This window comes from Zootoca vivipara, chromosome 4 (assembly GCF_965207765.1).
Source record: "Zootoca vivipara chromosome 4, rZooViv2.hap1.1, whole genome shotgun sequence".
Taxonomy (NCBI): domain Eukaryota; kingdom Metazoa; phylum Chordata; class Lepidosauria; order Squamata; family Lacertidae; genus Zootoca; species Zootoca vivipara.
Genome location: NC_142587.1, coordinates 43,764,993 through 43,786,350, shown reverse-complemented (window position 1 = coordinate 43,786,350; position 21,358 = coordinate 43,764,993). Strand labels below are relative to the sequence as shown.

The following is a 21,358-nucleotide window of genomic DNA, read 5'->3' as shown; positions in this document are numbered from 1 at the left end:
TTGCTTTATTTTAATAATGCTAATAACATTCTGTTTATGTTCAGAGAAAATGAAACGCCATTTTATTATTTCCATGTCCCATTTCTAAATGCACTACTGGAGAAAGATTCCCTTTAAATATGTTTTGTTGGAATGATTATTAAAAGTTCCTTCATCCATGAACAGCAGCTAAATTCCTAATTAGAAACTCTGTTCCCTCAAACAGCTTGTTTAAGAATTCAGTCAAAGTTCAAGCATAAGTGTGAGCGGAACACTGGACTAAGAATAAATAATTACATACATCATCACCTTTAGTTAATAACCACAGGATGAAGAATGGGCAAAAATTAATGAGTTGTTTCCTTAACATTCTTCAAAATATTTTGAGAAGGGGAAGATTACGTAGATCTTTCAATACTTTGCTGATCTTTGCTATTTAATTCAGCTACAGTTCTTTACTTGATGTGCTAGATTAATCTAAAACCTAAATATGTTGGTAAGACTCTCTACAGCTACTTTAGAATACTCATGGGTTTCTGAAGGACTCCTTGGGGGATTTCATTTTTTCAACTATAAGGTGCCTGTGCTATATAAAGAGCAAAAATGTAAGGCATCACCGATGAGTAGAGAAAACCACCTACCAGGTGGCCCAGTGTGAGAAAAAGCAAAAAAAAGTATTATTATTTAGTGAAAGAATTTAATAAATCAAAAGCCTTGAGAAAGGTTTTAAAAAAGCATAGTTGGCACACAGCATTCTTCTTAACAAACTGTTTCTTAACACCAAATGAGGGCCTGTGCTCTCACTGGAGCAGAAAAATCCCACAAGTTCTAAACCATCTTAGACCCACAAGGATTGAACTTTATTTTGTGCTTAAACAATACTTACAATTGAGCTTAACTGGATATAAAGAAATATCAATTTCTTTTTGAAACAAGTATCTTAAGCCTTATGACGCATCCTGCGGTCAACTATGTCATTTATTCATTTATTTTATTAAATTTATATTTCACTAGTTACAGTCTCTTTTAAAACAAAACAAAAATGGCTTTTTTGTGAATGGCATTTAAAAACCCCATAGGATTTTCTGGTTGCTAAGAATGAGAAAATGTTTCCACTTTAGAATGTGAAACATACTTAATATACTTGCAAAGGAGTTGAAAATTGAAAAGTTGGGGTAAATGGAAGAAATATTGAGGGCAAAAATCACATTAAAAGGATTAATGCCGATAAATTTGAAACAGACTTAATGTACTTCTGGCCCAAATGATGGCAGAATGATATGCAGGTTATGCACCACAAACTGTTTTTTACATTTTTCTTTTATAGTTATCTGAAATGTTATACCTCTTGATAAATGTGCATACAGTATATTTAATTATTGCCAACTGTAATAATATTTATATAGTGCACTTCTAGGTTGGTATTAAAACCAAATTTAAAATCCCATTTTAAACTAGAAACATAGAAAGGAAAGCAACAGTTTAATATCCTTACAACTATAAGTAATAAATTACATTTTGTATTACAGAATGGAACATGAAAAGAATAAAACACCTCCTTTTCTGCTCATTTTATACAGTAGTGTTCTCCCTCCCTCCATTTTCATTCTTTGTATCTAAAAAAGTTAGTGTTACAAGGCTGTAACAAGGAGAGCTTGTTGGGATAAATAAACACACACACCCCCCCCCCCAATCACAAAAAACCAGTAAAACTTGCAGAAGGTATGTGCAAAGGATAACTTGTTATCTTTTACCCTAAGCAATACTAAGAGCCATATCTTGGGCTGACAGCTTTCCAAGAGTCAATTGGCTGGACTGTTTTTTCAAACATAGGCTGGTGGTTGTTAGTGCTTTTTACCAACTTTGATTGTGGCGACTGCTGTTCCTGGATTGGGATAGTTTGAATATTTCATTGGTAACCTCATCAATGCACTCTCCTTGGGGCTACCCTTGGGATTGGTCCAGAAGCTTCAAGTTTGCAGAATGCAGGTTGCAGAAACTAGGTTGCTTGTGGGGACAAATTACAGCCAGCATTTAACACCCTGCTTGTGGGATTTGCACTGGCTGCCAATATGCTGCTGGTCCAAGTTCAATGTGTTGGTACATATAAGGCCCTCTATAGCTCAGGACCAAGTTACTTGAGAAGACTGCCTTATCCCTTTTATGCCCAGTAGATTTCTGTGGTCTGTGAAGGAGTTTCTCCTGTAAGTTCCACAGATCTCATGTTTTGCAGTAACTCTGAGAAAGACTTTTAGTGTGGCTGATCCTGTTTTGTGGAATAGCATTACTGTTGAGATATGACAGTCACCCACTATCTGCTTTTTCTAGGAAACATCAAAGACATGGTGTGTGTGTGTGTTGTTTTTGCCTTTTTCATTGTACATTGCCTTGAGGTGATTGATCACATCACATCTAATAAATTAACAACAATAATAGTAGTAACAACAATTTGATATTTTGCTTGGGTTCTTTCCTTGTGGAACTCAGGTGAATATTGGAGAAGGAAGTTAGCCCAAAATTGTGGCTAGATCAGAGTGGCATAATTGATAGTATTAATTAAGGTGTTAGAATATTTTTAAGTAATAACATCTGCCATGACACAAGCACCACTAGCTATAGCTCCACTTTCAAATAATATTCATTTACCCTTTAGATCTAACCTATTACAGTAAATGTGTTGATTGATTTTGCTCATAAATCCATTTTGCTCGAGAAAGAATAGTGCGGATAGTTGGCATCGGTCTTTTCATTTTACCTGTGAATAGAATTGTATTTAGCTTATCCATAAATGAACTATGGCAAAACAGAAACATGATAAAAATAGGGCTCAAAGTTAGTGGCTTTACTTGCTGATCTTGTCCTTTTCTGACTGCTGAATCAATGGTAAACATGTTGCAACACAGTTATCCAATGTTTGGCTTTTAAATGTAATTTGCTCCAGTGTCAGTACTTCCTGACTAAACTGATGAGGCACCTCAGGAGGATGCAAAATAAATTGAATAGCAACTTTGAAATTGGCAAACCTCCTCGACTAAAGTGAATCTGATTGTGCTAGTAGCTGGAGCAGTTCCAGTCTTTGGACCTGTGGCATTACAGCAAATTTGGCCTTAAAATCTAAAACTTTATAAAAGTATATAGGTGTGATGCTATTACTGAGCAGATCCTATCACTATGTCTTTAATTATTTTATTAACTCTCCTTAGCGTTCATACAAACAAGAATAGAATCAGCTTGGAGGAACGTGGGGAGGAAGAGGGTGGGGAGCTGGAAAACACCTCCTGGTTGCATTAGAATTGAAGTCTATACCCAGTGACTTTAGCATCCCATTTGAGTTATACATATGGGTCATTATAGAGTGCCCAGATGTTCTCACAAGCTCTTTTGTGTTGCTGCCAATGATATTGTTCATATTGTTGCTTGTAAATGAATATGATCACAGCTGCTTTGTTTGTTTGTTATTTTCACCCTGCCCTTCCTTCAAGGAGGTCATAGAGACTTGCAAGTATCATCCCCCAGACTCATTTTATCCTTACAACCTGTGGGGTTAGGCTGAGACAGTGGCCCAAGGTAACCCAGTGAGTTTCATGGCTAAATGCAGATTTCAACATGGATCTCCCTGTTCTTTCTTCACCGCTCTAACTGTAAACCACACTGGCTATAATGCCACAACTCAGTGGCTCAAATCATTACTCATCTCATCTATCCCATTGGACTGTATTACCTTCAGTTTTCATGAGGAACGCTTTATCTGGAAAAGAGTAAGAAAGACACTATTAATATCCTGTTTCCTTTTCTAAAGCTAGAAAGAATCCTTTCTGGAGCAGTGGATTTGTACAGTTGGCACCTTTTTATTCTTGACTTTTTCAGAGTTCTGTATAACGTCCATAGGAATGAGCTCTTCATGCTCTCAAATAAGGGTCACTGGCTAGGGAAAGAACTCATTTTTCCCTCCACTGAATACCATATGTTCATTGTAATGTTTGAGGTTTTATGAGGCTAAGCCATAACCCTAGCCAGGGCTCTAAGTCGGGCTGCAAAATTTCTTCTCTACCATTTTCCTGCTATTGAGCTCACATCCATAGAAAATGTTTTAAAGCAATGTTCTTTTTTTTCACAAACTGCTTGCCCTCTAATAGTGGAGGTCAGGCAAGCAAGGGAAATGTTTCATAAACTGATAAATCCCTTCACACAAAACTCAGCTTTGTGAATAAGGTGTTAGGAATACTTAAACAGCCATCTTCAAAGAAACGCTTAAAATGACTGCTAATAAATGATTAAAAAATTGCAGACTATTTTGCTTACAAAATAGTTAAGGATGGAAGATGAATAGATAGAGAACCAATTTTGATCAGGTGTAAGGAATAACTTTATTTTCTAGTGCACTAACTAATGTTAAGTATATTCTTTCTACACTTAGTTGAAAAGGATTGTCTTTTCTATTTCAACAGCTATTCTCAGTTTCCATATTAAAAGGAAGTAACAGTTTTGTGTAAAAATAATGTAATGAATAGATGTTATATGTGTGATACTTTTGGGTTACTTGGTAATAAATCAGTGGTGCCTGAATTATATAAATATCTCATTTATGTCTTCTCTGACCCTGATGCTGGGAAAGATTGAGGGCACTAGGAGAAGGGGACAACAGAGGATGAGATGGTTGGACAATGTTCTCGAAGCTACGAACATGAGTTTGACCAAACTGCGGGAGGCAGTGCAACGACTAAACGACTAAACAACAACAACAACAACTCTTCTCTAATGAACGTTTCCTGTTGGTGTTTTATTTGTCATGCAGTATTTAAGTAGTGGAGAACTTGATCGGAGTGGTCAGATAATCCCCCCCCAAAAAAATTATTTCATTTTTCTGAGCCAACTGGGAAAGGCAGCATACTAACCTGAGATGCTTTGTATATTGTAAATCATTACAGTGAGTGTGTGCCCATATTGTGGTCTTCATTGTGCAAGTCCTACATAGATAATATTGATTTTTTTGTTATGGTATTCAGTAATGCATACAACATGAACCTAACCAATTACAGCATAGCAACTCCAATATGTACATATATTAACATCTTGAGACATATGGAACCTGGGCTGAAGCTTTGCTTCTCTACTTTGTGAACAGGGAAATGCTTGTCATAGAGAAATCTGTATTTACAAATGAACACCTCTCCATTGTTTGAAAGAGTAAGATCTCCTTGCTCAAGAGACCTGTAATTTGTACTGATTTCATGTACCATAACAGTTCCATAGCACAGCTGTATCATACAAAAAATATGCAGTTGTGTTATATATTCAGTTTATTTATTGAATATAAGTCAAAGTTGTGTTCACAAGAGATTGGAAAAGGACTAGATGTTTTATCCCTAGTTGGGATAATATATTTGTTTGTTATAAAAGATTTATATCCTATCTTTCATTTCAATAAGGCTTCAATACATTAACACAATATATTGTCAGAAATTAAGACATTCACATAATTTTTCAGTCTAAATGGCCAATTCTGATTAATTCTGACCATACTGCCATTGCTTGAGATAATCCTTAGATCCTTAGCTTTCTGGGAAAGGGCTAATGAAATCAATGTCATTTGTACAGTTGGTTATATACCTGTTTCCCCTATTTTAATACGTAGTCATAAAATAAGCCATAGCAGGATTTTTAAGCATTCAAGGAATATAAGCCATACCCCGAAAATAAGACATAGTGATAGGCGCAGCAGCAATGCCAGCCACGGGAGGAGGAGGAGGAGGAGGGGAAAAATAAGATGTCCCCTGAAAATAAGCCAAAGTGGGTTTTGTTTTTTTAAAAGGAAAAATAAATATAAGACGGTGTCTTATTTTCAGAAAAACACAGTAGTTGGTTATACAGTAGCCTACGTTTTCGAGCACAATTGAAAGTGTTGGTGCTGACCTTTAAAGCCCTGAATGGCCTCGGTCCAGTATACCTAAAGGAGCGTCTCCACCCCCATCATTCTGCCCGGACACTGGGGTCTAGCGCCGGGGGCCTTCTGGTGGTTTCCTCACTCCGAGAAGCCAAGTTACAGGGAACCAGACAGAGGGCCTTCTTGGTAGTGGCACCCGCCCTGTGGAACGCCCTCCCACCAGATGTCAAAGAGAAAAACATCTACCAGACTTTTAGAAGACATCTGAAGGCAGCCCTGTTTAGGGAAGTTTTTAATGTGTGATATTTTAATGTATATTTTAATTTCTGTTGGAAGAGTGGCTGGAGAAACCCAGCCGGATGGGCGGGGTACAAATAATAAATTATTATTTATTAATTTATTATAGTGAAATCTATTTAGAGTCTATGCATTACTATATTATGCAATTATATATTTTAACAAGATTTATTGGTGACAATCCATAAAAAGTGCCAGACTGAAGGAGACATCAAACCATCTTATGTAGCCTTGTAAATAAGTACACATAATTTACTAGCCTGATTTTTTTCACTAGCCCAATAAGATGCTATTAGGCTACATTTTTCTGCTGGTTGAACATTAAAGGAAATTTTAAAGGAAACTCTGTAGCCAGGAAATATAGGCAACTGGTCCCTAAGCAAGCTACTGTTGTCTTTTCTTTTCTTTTTCTTTTTCAAAAAGCTTTTTGTCAAGTGGACAGGCAAAGGAGGAATTGTACAATCTGTCCCTCTTCTGCCCAAATGCTTGGTCCCCCCTCCCCCCGGTCATAGAGGAGGGGGACTTCTGGATATTGCCAACAGAAGGCTCTTGATCTCCTTCTCATCACCTTACTGAAATCAGAAATAGCATTGCTGTTGGGTTTTACCTGTAAGGATTAATGTTTTGGTTTCCCCTTGTATATCATCAGTTGAAAAGATACAGAACCAGTGGGATGAAGTTCAGGGGCACCTTCAGAACCGAAGACAGCAATTACATGAAATGTTGAAAGATTCAACACAGTGGTTGGAAGCCAAGCAAGAAGCTGAGCAGGTTCTGGAATGTGCGAAAGCCAGGCTTGAGTCATGGAAGGAGATTTCTTACACTGTAGAAGGACTAAAGAAGCAGAACGCAGAACTCAAGGTACTAAATGAAAAAATGAATGAAGAACTATTCTTTCTTTTTTAATGCTCAGAAATGGCTTCTGATTTCCACATAAGCAATTTAAGTTTGTGTTAATAGTTGAATCATAGCCTTTTGTGCTCATTTTAATCTTTTATATGGAGAACTTGAGTGATAAATACAAGGATTAGTACTATGGATAATAGTAGATAGGGGAAAGATGATTATATTAGTGGAAAATAATTATAGTGGTGCTGTGGGTTAAACCACAGAGCCTAGGAGGGCTTGCCGATCAGAAAGTCGGCGGTTCGAATCCCCGTGATGGATGAGCTCCCGTTGTTCGGTCCCTGCTCCTGCCAACCTAGCAGTTCGAAAGCATGTCAAAGTGCAAGTAAATAAATAGGTACTGCTCCGGTGGGAAGGTAAACACCCGTTTCCGTGTGCTGCTCTGGTTCGCCAGAAGCAGCTTAGTCATGCTGGCCACATGACCCGGAAGCTGTACGCTGACTCCCTCGGCCAGTAAAGCGAGATGAGCGCCGCAACCCCAGAATCGTCCACAACTGGACCTAATGGTCAGGGGTCCCTTTACCTTTTTATATTATCATAGATTTTTAAAATTCTAATAATTAAGAAAAGATGCCAATTTTTCTATAAAATTTTCTACTTCTTGGTTATCCTCTTTGGTAAGTAAGTTTGGTGATCAAAGCAATTTCCAAAACCTTCTATATTCACTCCGTTAATGTTAAGGTCCACTTTTCTTTCCAGAGTTGTGTGATACATACTTTAGCACCTGTTAGTAGGCTAGTAGCAACATACAAGTCTTTCTCTCTTAGCTCTGTTTTCAGTAAACAAAGAAATGCAGATTTGAGATTTATTGATATGTGGTATCCCAAAATGCCTTGACTTACGTCAAGGATCCTGTTCCAAAAAAGTCACTTTGTACGCATCTCCAAAGTAATATCCTTTGGTGGGTTCCTTGTGCATCTACTCACACAGTGCCACCATGCAACAGCACAATGTTGCTTTATTAAACCAGTTATAAACAGGACTAACTCTGAGCCCAAGTTACAGAGAACTGAACTAGTAAAGGGCTGAAACACACACAACATAAATTCTACCTACTGAGCCATAGGAGCACCAATGGTTGCAGTACCCTTTAATAACCCTTTACACACCATAGATAACACCTAGAATATGTGGCTATTGTCCACTTTTGATTTCCTGCAACACCCAACAAAATTAATTCAGTCGATATATCCTGTTTGATTCGTGAGGAGAGAGGTACCATAGATATATGGATTTGAACAAATTTTCTTTCAGTCTCATTCATATTAATGTTCTCAGAACACATTTGAACAACCAAGACCATTCTGCCTATGCTATAGTAAGGTTGCAGTTTGCCTGATCCTTTTCCCATCTTTTATATATGGGTTGTAACTGACTATAACATTCCTCCAGACTGTTTCTTTTTATTATATTTATTTTTTGTAGTTGTATTATTTTATTATTTGTAGTTCAGGATATAATCACATATTAGACTGGATTCTTTCTCCATTGTAAATAGGTTTCTTCTTCACCTGGTTCAGCTGGCCAGTCGAAGCCACACTGTGATACCATGATACATATTTTACTGGCCACTTTTTTAGGGTGTCCCGTTGTGATTCTGTCATGTCACCAGGTTTTGTGACCCTATGCCACTCCTCAAATGTGTCATTTGTTAAAAAAAATTAAAAATTGCCACATAAACTTTGGCAGTGCCTTCAGAGGGTTGACCATAGGTCAATGCAGCCTTTAGCCCAAAATAGGTTAGCCATCCCTACCTTACCGAGTGTAGTCTGGTTAAGATCAGTGATATAGGAGGTGTGTGTGTGTGTGTGTGTGTGTGTGTGTGTGTGTGTGTGTGTAGATACTGAGAGATGAAGAGGGGGGCGGGAAATACACACTGATCTTTTTGAAGAAAATACCATTTTTCATTTGATTGTATGTATGTATGAATGAATGAATGATTAAGATGGGCAGTGGAAGTGGATAACAGCCTTCCAGTTCCATCCATATATTTGATGCAGTAGGTTTTTGTTGTTGTTGAAGCAGTGTGAATAGTTTCATTTTACACAATGTTCTTCATCAGTCAGATCTCCTATCACATAAAGACACATAAACTTCCTCATGATTCTGTTTTTTGAGCATCTTTAACTTTGTCCGGCATGTGTTGTGTGAACTACCACCTTCCCTTACTTCTTTGATATCACTTTACATTCTGTGATGCACTATGATGTTCAATTCCTCTGCCACCTTTGATTGCCTCTATCTTATCCAGGCAGTAGAACTGATTAGTACTATAGGCTGTATCAGTGAAGGCAAATGAAATACTAAAGTGATCTTGACAGGAGCAAAGGCTGGTTCTTCAATTGGAGGAGAGCATAAAAGAGGCAAGTTTCAAAATGGTGCTTAAAAATCCTGGGAATTTTAATAAAATAGCAAATTGCCCAGTGTGTTTCAGTGGAAACCTTCCTTTATGCACTGAAATAGCAAAGTAACAATATCAAATATTCACATTATCACTGGTGTTTATATATAGGATACATAATTATTATGTATAGTCAGGAAGATCATTTTAAATAAGACCTCTCCCTGCAATACTAAGGCTGCAATTCTATACACATTTTCTTAAAAATCACAGAAGATCATATCAGAAGATTCTTTATTTGCATCAGCCACTAGCCATAGCAATAAATTAAGATAAAATGTACTGAAGATAAAGGTAAAGGCTTAACTATACAAAATACATTTTGGAGGTTTACATCAATAATCGAATAATAGATCTTATTCTAATTGCCCCTGCTAATTTTTTTGCTGTTTTTGCTGTCACCTGGTTATATTGATCTGATAGAAAGAAGGACACAGTACCAATGGTTGAGTGACCTAGGCATGGACATCAGTAGAGCGGTAATAACCTCACTCCTCATATCTTTATACAGAGTGTAGGCCAGAAGCACATGAGCCACCGACTCAATCCTGCCATCACCACATGGATATAACTCTATTTCCAGTGGGAATTTTTGAAATTGATCCGGAAATCGTAGAATTATAGAATTGTAGAGTTAGAAGGGACCCCCAAGGTCCAAGCCCCTGTGTTGCAGGAATCTCAACTAAAGCATCCATGGCAGGTCGCCATTCAACTTCTGCCTAAAAACTTCTTTTTTTTTTTTTTAAAAAATATTTTTATTAATTTTCCAATTAAAACCAATTATATCACATTCAATATTTCAAATTATACACATATATATATCAATCAAACCGAATGTTATGCCAAATCATCTAAATAATTTATTTTTGGGTTCCCATGCTTCAAGAAATTGGGAATTCCTCGCAACTGTCCACTGCCGTCTTATTTCTAAAGTTCAAATCGTCCTCCAAGCTCATAATATTCCAAATCTTCCCCTTACAGTCACCTAGATGTTTTCCACTTTCATCCAATTGTTCCAGCTGCTGAGATAAATGTCAAACGAAGTTTCACAGATGTTCTTTCTCCTGTGTGAGTTAATCAGTCCAGCCTCCCCATAAATCTTCTTAGTGGAGCTCCCTGTTGCGACGGAGTAGCAGCGCCATCTTAAAAGGCTCAAATCACTTTCATTTTCTCTCATAGCCATGAAGATTTACGATTTATTTATCTTTATAGAATTTACAGCTTTTTCAGGCAGGAGACCCAAACATCCAACCATGAACTCTTGGTAAATTAATGGATCTCCTTGCCCTATAGCTGAACTTAGCTTCAGGTCGCTGCTCCAATTTAAAGTGCGTCACAGCTCATAAATCCTCCGAACGCGTCCAGGACTCCTTCCGTCTGACTAGGGGGGGGCTTTTCTCATCGGCAACTTCACATCTTTAAGAAATATGCTCAGTAACAACAGCTATAGAGTTCAACTCACACAGTCTTTTGCTTCTCTTTCACTCCAAACAAGCCAGGACATCGCGTCCGGGAAGATACGAGGCAACAATATGAAGAAAAAATAAAAACTTGCTTCCCTTATCGCTCCGTCCCCATCAATCCTTCTTCCAGATGCCGTACATTCTTTGACTCCTCTCGCTCAGCAGCATAAAATTCTCAGCAGTAAACAGCGCTTCTTCCCCTCCTTCTGAAGTATGTCCATAGATTTAAGCCTAATTATCTTCTTTAACCATGGAAATCCCCGCCATGCAGATTAGCGTCCGGGAGTCCTGGCCGTCGTAAGTGCTCAGCCCAAGCTCCCCCCACTCCAAAAACAGTCGGAGTGGGTCTGGGGGCATCGCGGGCCAGCGGCCCCTCTCCGTAACCCCCGGAGAGGGTAGGGGGTTGCCATTTACTCCCCTAGCAACCGCCAAATTCCTTACGAAGGTCAGAGAGATGGAAAACAGGTCCGCCATTCCTGCAGGCGGAAACCGGAACCTTCAATGAGTCCACCACCTCCCATGGGAATCTGTTGCACTGTTGAACAGCTCTTATTGTCAGGAAGTTCATCCTGATGTTTAGTTGGATTCTCTTTTCTTTTAACTTGAAGTTATTGGTTCGAGTCCTTCCCTCCAGAGCTGGAGAAAACAAGCTTGCCAGTATCCTCCTTAAATAAGTCACAAGGAACTCATTGGGTGATACTCAATATCTTATGAGATTGTGGTTTTATTACTTTAATCCACTGGTATGACATTGGTATGTTAGCTGGGGATTTAAATGCAATATATAGCAGATTTGACTTTCAAGTTGCAAGATAGCATCTCAGGAGAAGAATAAGAAACTAGTCTAGTTGTTCTTTAAAAATATAGCCCAAGGTTGTATGAATTAGTTTCATTCAGCTTGTGGTTTCTGTATGCCTTTTAATTTGAAATGTACAACCCTCCTAAGTGCTAGGAGCTGGTTATTTCTTCTAAGAGGCCAACATAGAGGTGGTTGTGGGGGGAAAGAAACTGGTCACCTTGGATTATGCCTACAACTCCTAAGTACCATAAGTACCATACATAGGTTTCTCATAGGTTTCAAAGAGGGAAAGAGAAAACTCCCAACATCTTACCTAATTCAATGAATATTGAATTTTGGTCTCTACTGCCAGCCTGCCGCCTCATGACTGTGTCATTTCTTGGTACTAACAGCTCTCGTCAATGTTGAACAGTTGTTTGTTTTTCTTGTTCTCATTCCCCTAAATTCAAATAAATTATCATCTAGCTTGGCAACATTATTTTTATTTTCATCCTTCAAAAGAAAAATCTCCCTTTGTCTGCCTTGTGATTCTTATTGTGTCAAACCCTGCATAAAAGCCTCTCAGATGTGATGGCATTAGCAGTTTTGTGCTTGACTGAGCTAGACATATGTGAAATCAAGAGAACTCAAATCATACTGAACTCAGTTGATTTAGTTTTCTATTATAAGCTGGAATTTGAATGTATGGATCTAATAATAAATCAGGATTTCAAGACAAGTGCTTTCATGTTTTCTGTGTTATGATAAGCAGTTGTTGGCATTCTGTCCCTAATATATTATACAATGCAGAGGGAATTATTTTATTATTACACTTTTAATAGAGTTTTTATTCCTTACTAGCTGTCTTTTGTGCATATGATGGCATGTAGAAAGAGGCTGCTGAGAGGGATTTTTTAAAAGACAATGTTGAAACTAATTTGCCTCCTCTGATATGACTTAATTTGTAAAAGGGATTATGAGGTCCAGCGTTGACATCTGTTTTCAATGCTAGGTCTTAACCCAATAAAATGTCAAGTAAGAACAGAAAAGTGGCCTGGAGCAGGTGTAAAGTTCCTTTCCTTTACCCATTGAATAAACTAGAGAATCCAACATATCAAGGATTGTGCGGTGAGGCTTCCTGACAATTTTAGAATTTCTTTTCCTAGATATATACTAAACTGAGAGCTGCTGATTTTTGCATCAGTAATATCATTTATATTTGAAATTATACATTCTAATTTGTAGTAGGTGTCTGAAACTTTACATCTAATCTGATTTGGTATTACAGTTGAAAATTGATGACATTCATATTAAACGTGTTTTGCCAAATTTCAAGTATTTAAAGTGCCTTATGTGCTTTTTTGTTGTAATATTCACAACAACCCTGCAGTGTAGGCCAGTATTGCTGTACCATTGCTATACATAGGTTGGGAAAAAAGTCATTAGTTCTTTTCTGATATTTGATGCATACCCTCCAACATTTCTCCGATGACAATAGGGACGTCCCATCCCATAAAGATAATTTTACTATTTATACCCCACACATCTTTCTGGGTTCTCCCAGCCACTCTGGGCAGCTTCAAACATATATAAAAACACAATAAAACATTAAACATTTTTTTAAAAAATCCCTATACAGGATTGCCTTCAGACAGCTCAGGGGTTGTGATAACTCCATACCCTCCAACATTTCACCAATGAAAATATGGACATCCTAAGGAAAAGTGGGACATTTCGGGATAAAACAAGAAACTGGGATGGCTTCTCTAAATCAGGGATGTCCCTGGAAAATAGGGACACTTGGAGGGTCTGTTGATGTGAGTTCTCTTTCATACTGCATCTCTTCTTACATTAAAAAAAATATTTATATGGTAGTAGCAACAAAATATATTTGTGATTGGAAGATACGTATTTCAGCATAACAAACATCAATGACAAACAAGTTTTCATTTGCATGTCTCTGCCAACGATATGATTATTCACATATTATGGACACATACACCTTTTCCTGACATTTGTTCTCCAACAGATAGGGAAATAAAGCCTGTGAAGCTTGTGAGAGAGGTAACTGAAGTAGCTACTGTTATTGCTATTGTTCTTCTCCCAGAGCAATTAACAGCCAAATTACAACATAGTAACAATATGTTACAAAGTATAGCAGACAAATCAGCATTAAATTATACAAATTCAAATGATGTCCCTCTTATTATGCTCCAAAGGCCTGTCTGAACAAATATGTATTGAGTTGCTATCTGTGTGCAATCAGTAAAACATCAATCTACTAAGGTTATTTGTTTGTTCAGCTTTCAAACCACCCTTCATGCAATCAGGATTTTCAGGGCAGTTTACAAAATAGTAATTAAACCACCATCAATGAAAGCTATTTAAACAAGAAAAGAAAAAAACTATGGGAATTTAAAAATCAATATGCAGTATAAAAACAGCAGCAGTTAATATGTGCATTAAGACCTTGAGCAATCAATTTACAAGTAATTACAAGCTATTAAAACAACAGCATTAAGTATCATTAAAATAACAGCAGATATAACCATTATTAAAACGTAGTGCCATAAAATTACTCAAAATAGGCTAAAATAGGAAGGTAGGCTAAAACCACCACAGAGAAGGACCTGTTCTTGGTATTCAGCTAAAGACTCTTTCTGGTAGGCCAGAGAAACAAGGCCTCCAATACAGGGCTTAGCAACAAGTAGAGATTCTTTTCTATTTATTAAATGAAGAAATATCTGGACAGAACTTTGGCTTTGAGACATCCTGTATTGCTCTTGAATATGATTTTGGTATCTCTTACACATACATTATGTAAAAACTGTACAGTGGTAACTTGGTTTGCGAACGCAATCCGTTCCGCGGAGGCGTTCACTCGGCGAGGCATTTGCTCGCCGAAGGCACGCTTCTGCGTGTGCGCGAAGTGCCGATAAAGCGCTTCTGCGCACACACACGCTGTGCAGCTTGCGTCTGCACATCCGACGCCGCAGAACCCGGATGTAAACACTTCCGGGTCCACGGCGTTCGTAAACGTAGGCGTTTGTAAACGGAGGTAGGCGTAAACCGAGGTTCCACTGTATTTAAAGAAATGGACACTTGGTGGAATATAAATGTCTTATTTTTATATTTGGCCTTTGGGAAGTTCTATATAATTGCATTCACAGTTCTGTGAGCTGGGAATCTCAGTTAAAGCATACATGATGGCCATCCAACCTCTGCTTGCACTCACTCCCAAACAATGACTTTTCTTCTTAGTTTATCTCTCTCATTTCTACTGTTGTTCTCTTCCCTGTACCATACCAGTATCTTCTAGCCACATTTCTTTACCACTGACCCTTTCACTACTTGACAGCAAGAAAATGACCGCCAGACAGGCATTTCCCTGCATGTATGACCAAATCACAGTGTGGGCCTTTGAACAGATTTCTGAAGGGCTGCTCTAGCCAACATTTTCTGTGCCCAGCCTGTGCATATACAGGAATGCCAGCCAGCTAGCCATGTTTTTTCCTCTGGCGGTGGCAGTGTTAGATGGTAGGAAAGTTGTGGTGGGAGGAAGATGTGAGGGACTTTTGGGGCTGCAAGCATTTTACAATTAATAATAATAATAATAATTTATTATTATTTGTACCCCGCCATCTGGCTGTCTCCCCAGCCACTCTGGGTGGCTCCCAATCGAATATTAAAACAATACAGCATTAAAGAAAATTTCAGTATATATGATCAGAATGATGTACACATTCCCCCAATTCCTTAAGCTATTTAACAGTGAGCAAAGTTATGAAATGAGAGAGATAAACTAAAATATGTCACAATGAAATTAAAGTAATGGAACACTTTTTGAAAGAGAAATGGGAGCGAGAGAGGGAGAATGAAACCATGATTAATTAAGAGATAAATGGGGCCTGAAAGTAAAAAGAGAATGAGGAAAAAGAAGAGAAGAGGTATGTCATTAGTTTAATTATAAAAATTCATTATATGAAGTCATGTAAGACAGAAAATAATGGGACTCTAATAGGTTGACTGATAAAACACTCATTGCATCACTTTGGTCTCCATCTCTGTGAAAAGAAATGGAAGTGATGACTGAGGACTGTACCTCTTCAAAGTTACTGAAAAGATTAATTGTTTTCTGAGAGAGGGAACAAGAGAGAGACCTACATTCTGTGTTTTGTTTTGTTTTAATATTCTAACTGATACTGGTGTTTAGTAATGTCAGGATTTTAATAGATATAAGTATTGAAGTTAATGGTGAGAAGCAACACTTTTTTAATAGTCCTGTAATGCATTTGTCAAGCGGCCTATTAAATAGTATTCTTCAGACAGGATTACAAGGTCATTAAAATTCAAGCAGCACTGGGAAAAGTACACATTTCCTGAGTGAAACTTTATAGGCCATTACTTCATTGTGTTCTACCAATAAAACAAATAGCATGTGTTGATCCTGTTAAATTAGCTTGCTTCTTTTAAACAAAGATGTTGGTTTAAAAATAAACATGTAGAAAGCCGTATGAGTGAATGACAAGTACTGTGTCATTCTATTAGTAGGACTGTGGACACTTTACATTTCTTTCAATATCCATTTTTGGATCCTGGCAGTGATCAAAATTCCAAGGATTGGCATGGCCATAAGTCAGACTGAATCAGACTTCATTCATTCATTCATTCCGCCCTTTACCCTAAGGTGTCATGCACGTTTCAACATCAGGCAGCCTAATAAAATACGATCAGTTGACACAAAATTAAATCACTAAGCATCTAAAACCAGTATCAACAATCACTGCCACAATGATATATTTTTTAAAAAAATCTGTGATTCATTATGAGCATAACGAATAACAAGGAATAAAGGGGCAACATGAAAAGTAACATTTTAAAGCAGTTCGTACTAAACCACAGCGCCTAGGGTGGTTTGAATCCCCGGGACGGGGTGAACTCCCGTTGTTCGGTCCCAGCTCCTGCCCACCAAGCAGTTCAAAAGCACTTCAAGTGCTAGTAGATAAATAGGTACCGCTCCGGCGGGAAGGTAAACAGCGTTTCGGTGCGCTGCCCTAGTTCTGCTGGCCACATGACCCAGAAGCTGTCTGCGGACAAATGCAGGCTCCCTTGGCCTATAGAGCGAGATGACCACGCAACCCCAGTCATCCACGACTGGACCTAACAGACAGGGGTACCTTTACCTTTTACTATGCTTTACTATGCTTAAGTTAAGTATTGGTGTGGAGAAACATAATTTGAGTATTGGGGACATAGAAGCAGCCCGTAAAAGCACTCAAGATTGCAGTGGTTCTTTCATACTATCAGGACAGTCACTGCTGCTCATGTATACAAAAAGTATTGTGTGAACCACCCCTAAATTATGCATCTTTTCTATTATGCAGATATTCCTCAAACCTTGCTTGTTTGTAAGGGAAGCTTCATGGGCTGTTGTAGGAGGTTGCTGACCCACACTGCTCCATTGTTTTTCTGTACCTTTGGAACTTTTCTCCCCCAGAAATACACTACAAAAACATTGCAGTAATTATATTCAGGCTTTTCATTTATCTACTTGATGTTCAGTCTGCTTTGTGTCACAGATGAATATTCAAAGAATTGCTTTATTCTCATTAATTAATTCAATGCTGTTAGCCAACTCAAAATCAGTTCTTTAGTGCAGAGATAAGTAAGAGAAAATAAAACTGATTTTCACAAAGGGGAGCAAACACATATTGTTCAAAGAATTTTGGTACAATAATTATATTATTACTTTTTCTATTATGGCTTTTACTTTGTACAACTATTTACTCAAGACTTTTAACACATTGGAACTGAGGACAGATGTTTCCTAATGTTCTCCTGCAGACTGGGACAGTGAGGTTTCATAGCTATATTATTTATACCTACATTTAAAAGCTTTCTATATGCTCTAGGGAGAAAGTAGGAAATTCCAATAAATTATATTTTTTTATCAGTACTATATTATCCCTGTATATGCATGTTCAGTACTATTCCAGTAGGTGGCACTCATTACATAACCTAATGATAAAACAATAAAGGAAAATATGAAATATATTTATTATTTTTTCTACTCTGCATTTGTCCTATTTCCCTATATGGGTCACTAGCACATGCATAAATACAGTGGTACCTTGGGATACAAACGCTTCAGGTTACAAATGCTTCAGGTTACAAACTCCACTAACCCAGAAATAGTACCACAGGTTAAGAACTTTGCTTCAGGATGAGAAGAGAAATTGTGCTCCGGAGGCGTGGTGGCAGCAGGAGCCCCCATTAGCTATAGTGGTGCTTCAGGTTAAGAACAGTTTCAGGTTAAGAACGGACCTCCGGAATACAGTAAGTTCTTAACCAGAGGCACCACTGTATAGAATGCAAAATATTTAAATCACCCATTTATTTTTAGGAGAGAAAAAACCATATAGGAGACTATATATATATATATATATATATATATATATATATATATATATACACACACACACACACACACACACACATATATATATATATATATATATACACATACATACATACACACTGTTATGTATATATTTACACTACAGACAATACCAAACTTGACCTTATATAGTCATATACTGCCAAACTTGGGTGAGAAAACAGGCTGAGCAGGAGGAATTGTGATTGGACAAACAACTGGCAGGGAATGAGTAAAGCTTCCTCTTTCTTTCTTTCTTTCTTTCTTTCTTTCCCCAATCTTCAGCTCAAGATTCCTATGAGTGCTTCCCCCCCCCCGGGGGGATGGGTAAAAAAACAATTTCAGAACTACATGTAATGCACAGCTTGGTCCTCAAACTGGTTGAAATGTCATTTGTGTTCCTCAGGAAACCAGAGAACTGTAGTTTTGTGACAAGAATGTGGGTTTTATTTTGTATCATAAAATTGTTAGCACCAACAGACTGCAGTTTCCAGAATTATTCTGGGGAAACCATGAATGACAATTAAAATACAGCTTGGCATATTCGTACCTTGAATTTTCTTGAACAGCTCTCTTACACTCTTGTTATTAGATTTATAATCTTCCATCTCATAACAAAACAATTCTAGATACCCTAAAACCAGATTTTACCTAAAGAGTTTTAAAGTTACAATTGAATGAATGGATCTCCCCCAATCCTAAGGACTTCTAATTCATAGATATAAATATAGATATAGAAATACTGTAGATAAAGGTATAGGACCTATTCACATTATCCTGACACAACCCCATCCCTAATACAAGACAATAGAATGAAAGAACATCACCCCAATCTCCCCCCTCCCTGTCTCCCCCCCTCTCTCTTTCCCCTCAGTTGAACTTGTACTTCTTTATGCTTATTTGTCTGTTTCATAGCACAATAAAATCTTAATTAAAACTAATTTAAAACAACAACAACAACAACAACAACAACAACAACAACAACAACAACAACAACAACAACAACAACACAGCAACAACAGCAACAGCAACAACAGCAACACTGCATGAAACAGCATACTGTATTTTGTTGAAGTGAATTTAGGGATATTATTTACCCAGAAACTTCATGTATTTAACTAGCAAATATGTTTTAAGTATTACCTGAACTTGGAAAGGTTATAAATGTTCCTCAATAGTGTGTAACATGTATTATATGCATTTGCAGTTTGATAATATTTCAGACAAAACTTGTTTTCTGCTCTTCTTCCAGCAATTTGCAAAAGAGCTACGGCAGTGGCATATAAATGTGGATGTGGCAAATGATTTGGCACTTAAGCTTCTCCGGGATTATTCAACTGATGACACCAGAAAAGTAGAACTGATGACTAATAACATTAATGATGCTTGGGCCACCATTAATAAGAGGTAGGACACAACTTCTAGTATTGTCATTCTTGTAAAACATAACAAAGTAGTTGGATACTTTTCTTAAGAAAGTAGCAATAGTGAAATACTTAACAGGTAAGGAGGAAACAGTTCTCAATTTATTGCTGTTTTTTCCTGAAACTGTTTCCAATTACCGGTATGTGACTGGGGAGGGTCTCTTTCGAGGGGGGGGGGCGTTAATTGTTGAGAATGTGTTTTTATCAGCTGTTTTGCTTATTGTTGTTATTTAAGTATATAATTAAGCATTTTCTGTGAGTGTTTGAGTTCCTGTGTGTTTGAGTTTCTGCTAATCTTTTATATTGTTGTATCTATCTGTAACTCAAACCTGTCTGCCAGGTTTCCTGCTTTCTATCATTATGCTTGCTAGGAAACCCCATCTAGAGCAATTATATTATTTGTGCTACACTGCCCTAAGAACTTTGTTCAGTTATTATCAATGCTGTATACTAAGTATGGAAATTATACTCTTGTTCTGTTGAAGTGTGGTTCAGGTAAGGTTAGAAGATGAAGCTTTATCAGGTCCCCATATGAAAAATCTATAAGTAATAATTCTTCCTAGATTAGGTTCTTGATTAAAACTTTCTTTGTTCTTTTTAGTAGTCTCTCATCATTTATTTCGAAACCTGCTCAATTCCAAAAGCTATTTTAGAGCCTTCCTCTAAACTATGAATCACCCATTATAAAATCTATATGAAAATTCATAGAATAAAATTAGTTTTATTAATGCAATAAAATTCAGATTCATTGTTTCATATTGTTGTACACTCAATGAGATGCATAAAAATTAAGTTAGGTTCACTTAGATTGGTTTAGTATCTAACATTAGACTTTATATCTAACATTAGGCTTTATAGCTTATAATCAAATCCCAAAATGAATGTGGTTTTAAATTGTGTTTAATTACAGTTGATGAATAAGGTCAGAAGAGTGCACAGTGTAAAATGTAAAATGTAATCAGAGAGTTTCTTGGCATAGAGAGGATTATTTAAATCAGCTGTTACTACCAAAAGTGTTCCTTTCTTTTCTTTACTAAAATTATGGATAATAATTAGGCTAAGCCTTGTGTCTTATAGGTCTGGGTTAAACTGTTGTGCACTTTGAGGAACTTGAGTACAAAAGTAAAAATAAATGAAGGATAGAATTTGCCATCTTCCTTAGAAGTAAAAAACATATGTCTTTTCCTAGCCTTATTTCCAGTTATTATCTTCCTGGACCCAAGTAAGTCCCTTCCCTAGGCCATCTCTGTTTTGAAAAGTTGGAGGATTGACTGGCATCCTTGTTTCTGACTGTTTGATTTGTACTTATAGCCAGACATGGCAGCAGATATGCATATGATAAATAAATGACACATGATCTTTAGATAGTGTTCCTTCTTCCAGAGTACCAGTGTAAGTTCACTTATGAATTCTGGAAACCAGTAGCTAAAGAACTCTGGAAATTGTAATTCTTGAGAAAGGAAATCACATTAGGTGACACACTTCCCTCCATTTGCCGTGCCCATCCCAACACTGCTTCTGATTGGCAAATGTCTGAAGATTTTACAAGATAGGTATACTCTAGATCAGGCATCCCCAAACTGTGGCCCTCCAGATGTTTTGGCCTACAACTCCCATGATCCCTAGCTAACAGGACCAGTGGTCAGTGATGATGGGAATTGTAGTCCAAAACATCTGGAGGACTGAAGTTTGGGGATGCCTGCTCTAGATAGATACAGAGAAATATTTGTTTAACTCAAGCATGATGTACAACGGGCAGGATTCAACTAGTTGTTATCTGTGCAAAATGA

At 37.4% G+C, this 21,358-nt stretch overlaps 1 protein-coding gene across 15 annotated transcripts in view; it reads left to right on the top strand.

Annotated features, from left to right (window-relative positions):
* Window positions 1-21,358, top strand: part of DMD (dystrophin) — a 1,006,777-nt gene that overhangs the window by 733,189 nt on the left and 252,230 nt on the right. For all 15 annotated transcript variants that reach the window (XM_035114386.3, XM_035114388.3, XM_035114384.3 and 12 more), the window contains 2 exons: window positions 6,810-7,021; window positions 19,397-19,551. In XM_035114386.3, the coding sequence (XP_034970277.3) occupies window positions 6,810-7,021; window positions 19,397-19,551 (367 nt within the window). The remainder of the gene's footprint in view (window positions 1-6,809; window positions 7,022-19,396; window positions 19,552-21,358) is intronic.